This window comes from Typopeltis vanoorti, chromosome 16 (assembly GCF_054136105.1).
Source record: "Typopeltis vanoorti isolate ZY-2024b chromosome 16, IOZ_Tvanoo_1.0, whole genome shotgun sequence".
NCBI classification, from domain to species: domain Eukaryota; kingdom Metazoa; phylum Arthropoda; class Arachnida; order Uropygi; family Thelyphonidae; genus Typopeltis; species Typopeltis vanoorti.
In genome coordinates, this window is record NC_143564.1 from 75,806,357 (window position 1) to 75,818,698 (window position 12,342).

Consider the following 12,342-nt stretch of genomic DNA (forward strand, 5'->3'; position numbering starts at 1 on the left):
ACTCTCCCTTCACATACTCACTCCCCCACCCTGGCGCAAATGATTCGGTTTCACATGTGATAATATCTTATTTTTTGAAGTATTCTTCTATGTAATTTCAGTAGAATAATCTTTTAATTTTTTTTTGTATGCAAAAATACAATCATATATATTCAAACTTTCATACGTTTATCATCCTACAGTCAGTGATTCTATTCATTCTGAACATGCTTCAGATTGAAATGAACATCTAACTCTACCTAAAATATGTGTTGTTGATGAGTATCTTTTAGTTAGCTTTCCATCTAAAGGCCAGGCCATAGTGTTCTGTTTTTGTTTCTTTTTCAGAATAAAATTAATTTGATAATATTTCTTCTTTCTTAATCAATCGAGGAAACATCAAAGTAAGAAATCAGCTAATATTTTTTTTTATTTTAATCTTATCAGATAAAGATAATCTCACAACTAAGAAAGTTTACATTTACAACTATATATAGCAGTAGAAATAATATTACTAACTGCATTTTTTCTTGTGTGAGCTTCTTTTGTGTAGAATAGGAATGAAAATCGCCAAGCGAGAAGATGGACATCAAAATCTAGAAAATAATCATCATCTGCTTTTAACTTACATAATAATACTCAAACTAACATATCACTGGAGAAATTTAATAGTAAAAACTGTTACGAATGGAAGTGTTTCTTAGGTTAATAGTTTTTAGCAGACACCTTGAATACCCCACTTTTTTAATCATATATATATATAAGGCTGCTTCCATGCTGTTGGGTGGAAGCAGCCTTATATACAACCTGATTAAATGTGGAACTGGCTCGTATAATATAGTGCACAGATCATAAAGGACAGTCATTAGTGAAGGATCATGTCTGTTGAGTCCAAATGGAAGGATACCAACATGACCAGAAGCCGTTTTGGATGCAGGCTGATCAAAGTTTACTGATGATGCTAGCAAAAGGTCAGAGGACGCATCTAATGTTGTGTTCCGCATAAAGAAGGAGGTGATTTGTCTTGATCCTATATGCAGGAGTTCAGTGAAAAGAATGATTTCAAGGGAGCAGCTTTATGTTTAAGTGATGTAATTTTTCCATCTAGATGTATGAGAGAGAGGATGTATGATAGTACAGATGATCAGTAGTTGCTTTCAACAACTTTTGAAAGGGACCAAAAAGGAATCTTTTAGAGTTAGACTTGGCGCTTGTTAGTGATTCTTTTGCAAGTGTTGTGTCATCGGTGTATCCTATCTGTGAAGCTTGAGTTTTTCTTTCGAGTCACTTAATGATATTTAATAAACATTTACTTTTATCATCATTTACTGTTTTTTAGACAACTGTGATACACTTATTGGAAGATCATACCTTGAATGTAAGCAGGAATTTTTGGACCGAGTGGAAAATTAAGAATCTGATTCCAAAATAGTTTTCGTCGCATGGTCACTCACAAGTATGGGGATTTGGAGAACAGGAACAATAGTCTAACCATGGAAAACTGGTAAAGAAAGTCTAGGCAGTCTTGCTACAAGGCATCGCAGTGCCAAAAGATACGAGGATGTGATTGGCTGAGGGGAGAGTGTTCCACTGGAAATGAGATCTTGAACAGTTAATATGGACTGTTTAGTGCCCAACTTTGAGTTAGGTCAAAAACAGTCCCTATTAACATGCCAGGAGATCGGATTTGAATATCTGTATGTGATGGTGCACAGCACAGCATTTTAAGTACGTGCTTGTGAAGTGAATGCGGAAGAGAATTTTTTGTAATTTTTTAGAATGAGATTTGTTTTTTTCATTTTAACCACTAACAGTGGTTAAAATGAAATGTAGGAGAGCGTGGTTGGAGAGTATCTCTTAGGTATGATTGTTGTTTTCATGGCTGTTTCAAATACTCTAAAATTGTGATGGAATTTGTGTATAACGACGTGTAAGTGTATTTCATTATTTTATTTATTTACAAACATTTATTGAGATATTCTTGATACATTATTTTTGAAGTTGATGTATATTACTTTATTTTATTTGGTTTTTGTTGACATTCCAAAATGATCAATCAAGCAGTTGAAAAAATACTAATAATATACTTAGATTAATAATTTATTTAAAACAGAAAAATTAACTAAATTGCAATTAATGCAATGCCTTATCAGAAGAGTTTTTATTATTGATTTTGCTTTTCATGTATTGCCTTCATTTCTTTCTATGTTCGATATTTTTTCCTGTATGCTGATAAACACTCAAAATATTTCACAGCAGTCTATTGATCAGTTTAATCAAGAGATAAAAATACTTCAACTTATCGTATTTTAAATTTTGTCTATGCTAATTATGTTAAAATTAATGCGTGTGTAATTCAGCATTTTCCATGGGAGAAGGCTCCTTCCTCCTATGATAGTTATCCAAGAGGAAGTACGGAACTTATGAAATACTCGTAGCAGCGCATGCAACTGGTTAATGCTGCACACACATCACAAAATAAATCTTACTTATTGAAATTTATGTCCTTTACTTTCGCATGTAGTTTCTAATACTTCACTTGTCACCGTTACCATTTCATAACCGCGTTGGCTCTTAAACTAACTTTTAGAGACTGAGGGGCAGTTCAGTCTCCTTATGAAGGAGATTGAACTGCCTTTTATAAGTTTCAAATGAAGATGTGTTAGTCATGAAAGTCCATATAAATTCATTGGTTCATTGCACCACAAACAGACCGACCAGAAAATCTATAATTTGTTAGACACAGTACTCTATAGATTTAACTGTCCTAATGTGGTATTCATTGTGTTTATATGAAATCCACGACAACTCACTTACCTTAGCACTTTAAGGAGAATTATAACAATGAATTTGTTATACAATTGTTAAAACAAAGAGTAACTCAAAAATTAAGACGTTCTCGTTTTTATTTCTTCCTTATAGTCAACTTTTCCTTAAATCGATCTATTCAAAGAGGAGACAGGCGTCAGAACTCCTTCTTTCTGATGGTGTCTTCATGTCTGGAAGATGTGTCAGGATCGATCCCTATTTACCATCGTCTTAAACACGCGCATCATAACATTCCAAACTCTCCTCATTTCCATCTCTTTCCTGGAATGTTTTTCAGAAATAATATATTAACATAATACAAACGATGCCGAAACGCTGAGATCAATCATTTGCTTTCTTTCGAAACGAGTTGGCTCGTTTCGAAAGCCAACACTGCTCAGTTAAACGAGCTCCGTTTAACTGAGCAGTGTGCTAGAATTTCTTGCCAAAATGTTATTTTGCTGCACGAGGTCACAACGGAATCCTTCTAATTAGAGAAAAACTCTACATTGTGGTTCATTTACCATAACTATTTACGAGCACGAGTTACTTCTTCAAGCATATTTAACAAGGATCTCCACTGGCTTCAATAAGTAATGGTATTTGTCTATGTGACAAAATCTGGGGGATCCCCGCTCTATAGACCAAATACAGAACTTTCTCCAAGCTACTTCTAGACCACCAGTTAATAAGGTGGTTAACTTTTAACTGTCTGGTTACTTATCGGACAGTTAAAAGTATCTAGTGTCCAAAGAAATTCATAAGCACCCATACAAGGATTCCAACCTACTGCCTGGTAATTGAAGAGGGGGAAGTGCTATCCACTTGGCCAACTACGAGATAGAGTATGGTTTAAGAAGAAATTGGTGGGCATATTTTTTGAATTGTGAAGAATATAGTTTTTTTTTTGGGGGGGGTGAGGGAAACTTGTAGATGGTGGGCTGTGTGAAGTAGTAGGGTGTCCTCTTTCGATGAGTCTTTGAACTCCACGAAGGCATCATGAACTATTTAGTTTAGGGTAATTAGAAAGTATTACGGTTTGTGCGTTAGACGCTTAAGAACATTTTTTCTTAAGTATTATTTTCAGGATTGGGATGAGTCAAGAGTGGAAGAGGACAGAGAGGTGTACAAAGAGAGGAAGCAAGAAGCCAAGAGAGTTGTGGCACAGGCGAAGGCCATGGCATATCAAGATCTGTATGATCAATTAGAAACAAAGGAAGGACAGAGAAAAATTTACCAACTAGCGAAATGTAGAAATGAAGCAGCTAGGGACATCTTACATGTGAGGGAGATCAAAGATGCTGAAGGAAGAGTATTATGGAGGGATGTGGACATAAGAAACAGATGGAAAATATACTTTGAGGGACTTTTGAATGAGGAAAATGCAAGGACTGACAGAGGAGATGGGCAGCCTTCTGAGGGGATGGTGCAGAACATCAGTAGAATGGAAGTGACGGAGGCCATGAACCTGCTGTGGGACCTGTTCATGAAAGTTTGCCAACAGGAAAATATACCTGAGGAATGGAGGGAGAGTACTCATGTTCCCATCTACAAGGGTAAAGGATGCACAAGACTGTAAAAATTACAGAGGAATAAAGTTGATGTCCCACACAATGAAGATCCTAGAAAGGGTTCTTGATGGTAGATTGAGGGAGGAGGTGGAGATTGCAAAGGAACAATTTGGCTTCATGCCTGGTAGATCAACAACAGATGCTATCTTTGGGTTACGACAGATGATGGAAAAATATCGAGAGAAACAAAGGGAGCTGCATCTGGTATTTATTGATCTGGAGAAAGCATACGATAGAGTGCCAAGGCAAGAAGTCTGGAGGTGTTTGAGGGAGAAGAAGGTGCCGGAGAAATATGTCAGGTTGGTGTGCAGGAAATGTACAGAAATGTGAAGACAAGTGTTCGGACCTGTTTGGGACAGACAGAAAGTTTTCAAGTAACAGTTGGCTTGCATCAAGGGTCAGCATTAAGTCCGTTTCTGTTTAATATTGTGATGGAGGTGGTAACAGAGGAGGTGAGAGAAGATGCACCTTGGACAATGTTGTATGCAGATGACATCTTGCTGTGTGCAGATTCAAGAGAAGAAGCGGGAACTAAACTGGAAAGATGGAGAAAAGTACTGGAAGAGAGAGGTATGAGACTGAGCAGAAGTAAGACAGAGTATATGTGTTGCGCAGTGGGCGGTGGCCAGGAGACAGATCTGGAGCTGGAAGGAAATGTCATCAGGAAGGTGAGAGACTTTAGATACTTAGGTTCAACAGTGGAAGAAAATGGAGGAGCTGAGAAGGAAGTGGGATGCAGGATACAAGCAGATTGGAGGAACTGGAGGGAGATGGCTGGAGTGTTATGCGATAAGAGGGTGCCGATCAATCTGAAAGGCAAAATTTATAGGACAGTAGTGAGGCCAGCTATGACATATGCTATAGAAACTGTGGCCCTGAGGAAAAATAACATTAGCAGGATGGAAGTAGCAGAGATGAGAATGCTTAGGTGGATGTGCGGTGTGACCAGAAAGGATCATCTGAGAAATGACTATGTCAGGGGAACAGTGAAAGTTACGAACTTAGGAGCGAAAATACAGGAGGCAAGGTTGAGATGGTTTGGTCATGTGATGAGGAGGGAGGACGAATATGTGGGAAGAAGGGTCATGCAGATGGATATGCAAGGAAGGCGGAAGCGTGGGCGGCCAAAGAAGAGATGGAGGGAGCTGGTAGAAGAGGACTTGAAGATGAAGAACTTGGATGTGGTGACAGCCCAAGACAGGAAGATGTGGAGGAGACTCATAACAAACAGTGACCCCACTTAAGTGGGAGAAGCTGCAGAAGAAGAAGAAGATTATTTTCAGGATTATTTTCTTGTTATGCCATCAATGATGGATGGAATTTGTTTTCTTGAATCGAATTGAATACTGATATTAACTATAAATAAAACAAGTGGTTTTTGTGATCAAGACTGAATTGGCCAGGAAATTTGAAATATTACAGTGATGAATTCCATTTGGTGGAATTAACCTCTGGAATATTCTCTCTCTCTTATTAGTCCTGCATCGTGAACTAACCAAAATGTGTGTGGGATATTTTAATTTCCAGTACACCCTTCAAAAAAAAAAAAAAAAAAAAAAATATATATATATATATATATATATATATATATATATATATATAATATATATATATATATATGCCATAAAGAAGTTAAAAGTAGTACCAAGAACCAGAAATAATACGCAAAACAAACTTTTTGTTTCGTTTAAGTTTAAAATAAATATAAGTGACACATAAAGAATGGATACTATTAGTCAAGGAAACGAAGGTACGTTTCAAGTGATTTTAAGGGAAACATAGTGAATTGAAAATTCAAATAAGAAATGTACAAAAGAATTCTTAAGATGTGCTTTTGTGAATATTAAGTTCGTTGGGTGGCTTATATTGATTGCAGCCGTAAATTATTTGCAGTTACTGTTATAATACGAAGTTTTCTCTTTTTCAGAAATCTGCCTCCTGACGAACGCGAGGAGAGTGGCCAGTGTGCGAGCGGAAACTTATTGTAATCTGTTCTCCCTGTCGGTGGAACACTTCAATGCCGTCCTCGACATGTATCCCTTGATGCGTAGAACGATGGAGTCTATAGCAGCGGAACGCTTAAACAAGATCGGCAAAAATCCCAGTTTGGTGAGCAATAGGGAGGACTTACAAAACGACTTAAAAACTGTCAATTTGTTCCTCCAGTCAGCAGCAAGTCCTTCGGGAAGTGAGGATTCAACTCGAGAGAAAGACTCTAAGAACACTCTGGGATTATCGGTTTCCAGAGGCATCCCTCGACCCAAATCAGAGAGCTGTTTTCCTCGGATGGAACTTGGAAAGCCGGAGCAGCCAGCAACAATGCACAGGTCCGAGACTTTCTACCAATCCAGCAGCAGCACTCCTGCCGAGACGACGTTCCATGCGTGAACCCTGCCTTTCCCTCCCCACTTCCGGCCGCTTTAGAAGTAGCTCGTGGTCGGAGAATACCGACCGCGACAGCAGTTAACGAATCGTGTCTAATCCCTTAGTCGCCTGGAACGAGGATAGTGTTGCCTGAAGAGCTATCTTCGGGTCGGGAGGGATAAAGACCTGGCGCATGTTCTGCCTTTGTTCGACAGTCCTAGGTTTCGAGGACGCCTGTGTGTTATCTTCTATAGAATTACGGAACATCTTGGACTGAAAACACTTGGTGCTAGGTATTGTGAGCTAAGTACATCGGCGTGGACACTGTGCTCGCGCGCGTCCGCGATCCGGCATATGCAATACCAAATCCTTGCCTATTGACAGAGAAAGCCACGCCGTACAGACGCACCTTAGATGTGTAGGCTATGCTACTCTAGCCTATAGTGCCACACGGGCTACTTAGGCCTAGCTATCCCTAGTTATATAACAATACGGCCTAGGCTCTCTACTCTTCCAGTGCCTCCCTCTTCTTAATTCAACAGCAACGTAGATTTGCACTAAGTACCACGATGTATACTGGAAAATGTCCTTTTCCCACTTCCTTTTCTCTCCACCCTCCCCCATCCCCTTCCAACAAATATAGCCTTCGCTGTACTTAGTCGGAAACTACGCTGCTCCTGCGGTTGTAGGTTGTTTATTTAATCAAGTAGAGACTAGTGTCGTGTGTTAACATCGTAAGTCAATCGCTGCCCGTAATTTAGTGTGGGCACAGCGACCAAGACCAAACCGAATGTACGTTAACATTTTTTTTCTTCTTTTTGTTAGCTACATTCCACAATTTCCCCAACTGAATACCGAGATGTGTTGTGAGAAACACAAAATGGTATCAGTTAAACGCTTATTTCTAGTTATGAAGGAGGACTTGATTTGACACGTATGGGGTTGCACTAATTGTACACAAACTGGAGGAGATTTTCTTTCTTTCTTTTTTTTTATAATTCGCGCAGGGAACCCCATATATTAGTATCACAGAAATAACAAAAGATAAAATCGCAGGAATTAAGAGTTTTTCACAGATGTGTAACCATGACCATCTGCCATATGTTAATCAAGGTGGTATGGTAAGTATGATAATGTTGTTGCGATGAAGTTTCGCTTCCTGAGAAGACATCTTTGGTAATATCTGTGCCTTCTGTTCGGCACTATTTTGACGAAAGCCTTCTTCTTCTGCAAAAATCAATCTTTAAAAAAAAAAAAATCCATTACAGGAAGAAAGTTTTCGTTTTTGGTGCTACCTTTTCCAAAAAAAAAAAGAAAAGACCATAGCATATTTTACGTAACCAAAATCATGATATAATTACCTGCTGTACATCTGATCCTTTCAATCCCAGCTGACTACGAGATGTCAGTGTTGTTTTTTCCACCGCCCAGTGTTGTGTTCCAACAAAGTTTGTGTTGGGACTCACCAGCAAATAAAAAAATAAATAATAAATAACAGTAATAATATATAAACAAAAAAAATAATAAAAAAAGAGAAAAAGAAAAAGCCTTCTGTGGCTAACGCCTTGTTTCTTTGTACAGACTTCACAATGTGTGTGTAAACCATTAGTTTAAAACTCAGCACACTAGAAAAAAAAATCTACCTCCTTAAATATAGGAGATAGAAAGAAGGGAGGTCTTGTTGTATCTCCATTACTTCACTGTGTTTATGTACAGCTATTTGGTAGTACTGGCGCCTTGTAGAGAGTAGTTTGGTAAAGTTCTTAAAAGAGGCGATTTAAAAAAAAATGGCATCTAAATAAAATATACATATGTATATATATGCATATGTATATCAATATCTGGAGATACATTCCTCAGTGCTACGTGAGTTGCAGCTATGAGAAACTGGGGATAATTTATAGTTTAGTCGCTTTATCCAGGATGATCATACCATTGACGAAAGTACTTAGTTTTTAAAAATCCATGGGAAAAAAAAAAAAAAAAAACAGAAATCTGAAGAATGAGTGTAGTGTTAACAATCTCTAGAGGTGCTCATTTACTTGTGGTTATTATAAGACGATAAGGTCTTTATAATATATGTTTAGTCCTATAATCCTTCCCGTTAACAAAAAAAAAAAAAAAACTAACATTTCTTTTACATAAATTGAGTTGTGTAGTAGCCATGAAATGTAACCAGAGATATGCAAGCAATAATATGTGTTAAAATATGCAGCAGAGATTAGAAACAAAAGGACGATTGCATAGCGTTTACCTAACTTCCCCCCCAGTAAACACTCCAGCCATGAGTGGAGTTGCCCATCTAGAATAGGGTTTGTGTATAGAGCACATTAGGCAGAAAAAAAAATAAATAAATAAACACTTCCGATTTGCCGCTAGTGTACATAATTCTAGCAAAGCTGCAGTGATCTGAGTCTGTGATGTACATATTCCAAGGCGTATAGATCAATAATTTAGGAATTTGATACTGTAGAGATGACATATTATTCTCTGTGCATCGTTGTTGATTTTTGCATACGAACCCCCCAATAATAAAGAACTGATGGTTTCAGTTTTTTCATCTGCACCACCTCTATGTTGTCACAAACTTTGTTACATACACACATATACACAAACTTTGTTACGTCTCGATGAGTTCAGTCATTTATTCTCTCGATTGTATCTTAATCTCACATTATGTGGTTTGTTTTTCTTTTTTTTTAGCAATAGTAAAGCGATTAAAACAAAGTCGCTGTAAACATGAATATTTTCGCTAAGGGTTTAAAAAAAAGATTTGATGGTGACTCCATCTGTTGGTCATTGCTGACGTTTTGGCTCTAGAAAAGTATGGAATGATTCTTGTAGATATATTGGAATGAATGGAGTATTTCGTGAAAGAAAATTCACAAATGAAGGAATGGTTTTATCAACGCTGCTCATCAAACAAATCAACAATCATACACAAATCGAGGGATACATTTTCTGTATTTAGAGTAACAGTGTGTGTGTGTTTGTAGCTCGTTCTTGTGTCTTAGTTTTGTATTTTGCAGTCTGGATTTTTCTTCGCCATTTTCTGGTTTCACTGATACGATATGATCTTAGTATATGAAGGTTTTTTCACGTGACCATCTGCCACTATATATTTTAGAGCTCAGCTCTGAGGAGAGCGCTTCATTTGTGCTTCTTATTTCTTGGACATACGACAGATATTAAGAATTTTTATACTCATGCACGATTGGGAAACTGTCAAAAAAACATTGATAGCGTCATTTGTGAGAAAGCATATTTATTTTTTCAGATCCATTTGTACGGAATGTTCTGAGTATGAAATCTAGTTTGCCACCTTGGATCTTCTACTGGTTGTATGTATAATTTTATAAATGAGAAAGCATCGACCATCTATATTTGATATTTGAATACGATACGAGCGAACTGTGCTAACCAAAAAAAGTATCCACAGGCAGAGCTTATATTTACAAATATGTAGAGACGATAGAACATTTCATAATTGTACTGTTTACGGAACTGAGGGGATGGGGTTATTTTTTTCTATTTTACATACAACTGAAAAAAAAAAAAAAAAAAAAAAAAAAAAAACCTACCGCGATATTTATATATGCATCAAATTCGGAATTGAAGAGATGACAAAAGATATGTATAATATGTCGACATTTTAATAATACGACTGTTCATCCTATAGCTCTGTTTAATCTTGAAAATTTCATAGAAATTGAACACCTTAGAACCTGGATTTTTTTTTTTCTTTGTACCAGCGTTCTTGGATTCCATATCATACATAAAAATTATCAATTAATCCCACGTGTATATCAATGCGGAGAGGGTATATTCCCGATATAAACAATATAAAGAAATAAATCTAATTATGTATATTGAGATTGAAATGATACGCATATTTTTCTTCCAACTCAATTTATTGTGATTGTGCTGCCCTCTTGTGATTGCTCTATCATTTTTTAACACAAATTGGAGGTATGACAATTGTGGATAACCGTGGCCAAAACGTCAGCAAATATATGATTTTAGACTTCTCTAAAGTGGAGAGATTTGTGTATGACGTGTGTTATTTTTGCAGCACGAAGATGATTTTGTGTAAGCAAGCTTCATCAATAAAGGTCATTATTTAAGGCAAGTTGCAGTTACGTTTTCTTTATAAATTTTTGCACGATTCACACTGTACATCTATGATAGGTTTTATAATTATAACTATGGACAATTTATCCACACATTTTCAATGGGCAAACTTTTTTTTGCACAATGCTCGCGTGTGTGTGTGTGTGTGTGTGTGTGTGTGTGTGTGTGTAAAGTAAAGTGTGTAAGCAAGCTTCATCAATAAAGGTCATTATTTAAGGCAAGTTGCAGTTACGTTTTCTTTATAAATTTTTGCACGATTCACACTGTACATCTATGATAGGTTTTATAATTATAACTATGGACAATTTATCCACACATTTTCAATGGGCAAACTTTTTTTTGCACAATGCTCGCGTGTGTGTGTGTGTGTGTGTGTGTGTGTAAAGTATAAGTTTATAGTTATGGTTCGTGTATTTCTATAAAAACATTATGGAAATACTTAAATAATAAATAGATGTACTTAAATAATGTTTTCAGTGCATCTCTATTTTTTCCCCCACTTCTATGTAATGCACCCGATGAAGTCTTCTAGAAAGATTAAACTAGTAGTGCCTTTTTAAAATAAATAGCTTTTTTTATTATTCGGCAATATGATCATATAAGTTACTTTTTTGAAAAATATTCAAGAACCGTGAAAATATAATCGACGAAATCTCCAGCTTTTATGACAAAGCCACCTACCTATATAAGTATCAGGGATTTGTTGAAGACATTGCGAAGGATTGCTCACTATGCAAACAGGTTAGTATTTCTCAAACAATGCAAATTCAACAATATTTTTCCAAAGTTCATCAGTTTAAAGAGACCATCAAGATTGAACGAGCAAAGCAGATATATTACAAAACTAAACGAGATCTTCCTCAAGGAAACATAATTGACATTAAACGTACTACAGCTCAATTGAATTCCCATATGACATCTTTATCCGCTTCCTTGGAACTAATTGTATATATATATATATATATATATATATATATATATATATATATATATACACACACACACACACACACACACACACACACACACACACACACACACACACACCTTGGGTGTAAAATATATATGTTAAAGATGCCAAGAAATTTTATACTTGGTTTTAATCCTTTTCCCAAGTAAGCAAAACAAAGTTTTGCTCTTGAAATATATTCACATCAGAGCTACTTGTATGTAGGGGCTAATGACTTCATATCACTTGCCTTAGTATGTATCCCATAATGCAAAGCACACCCCTTTCAGGGGTGTATAATGCATAATGGGAAGGGCCACTACCCAGACCGGTTTCGATCTTTATTGGGGTCTCTTCAGTGGGAGAGATATACCAAGGTAATGCAGAAGTCATATATAAGTAGACAAAAGGTGCTTGACCTTCGTAATAAAAATCTCTGGATGAGAGAAAGATGTAGAAAGTTTTTTTTTTTACCTTGGGTATAAAATATATGTTAAAGATACCAAGAAAATTTATACTTGGTTTTAATCCTTTTACCAA

The 12,342-nt window shown here is 36.5% G+C and overlaps 1 protein-coding gene across 3 annotated transcripts in view; it reads left to right on the forward strand.

Annotated features, from left to right (window-relative positions):
* The window catches only part of Ih (hyperpolarization activated cyclic nucleotide gated potassium channel Ih), a 485,037-nt gene extending 474,777 nt beyond the window's left edge, over positions 1 to 10,260 (forward strand). For all 3 annotated transcript variants that reach the window (XM_090406366.1, XM_090406365.1, XM_090406367.1), the window contains one exon: positions 6,286 to 10,260. In XM_090406366.1, coding sequence (XP_090262492.1) covers positions 6,286 to 6,746 — 461 coding nt within the window. In that variant the 3' untranslated portion in view covers positions 6,747 to 10,260. The remainder of the gene's footprint in view (positions 1 to 6,285) is intronic.
* Positions 10,261 to 12,342: the final 2,082 nt, after the last annotated feature.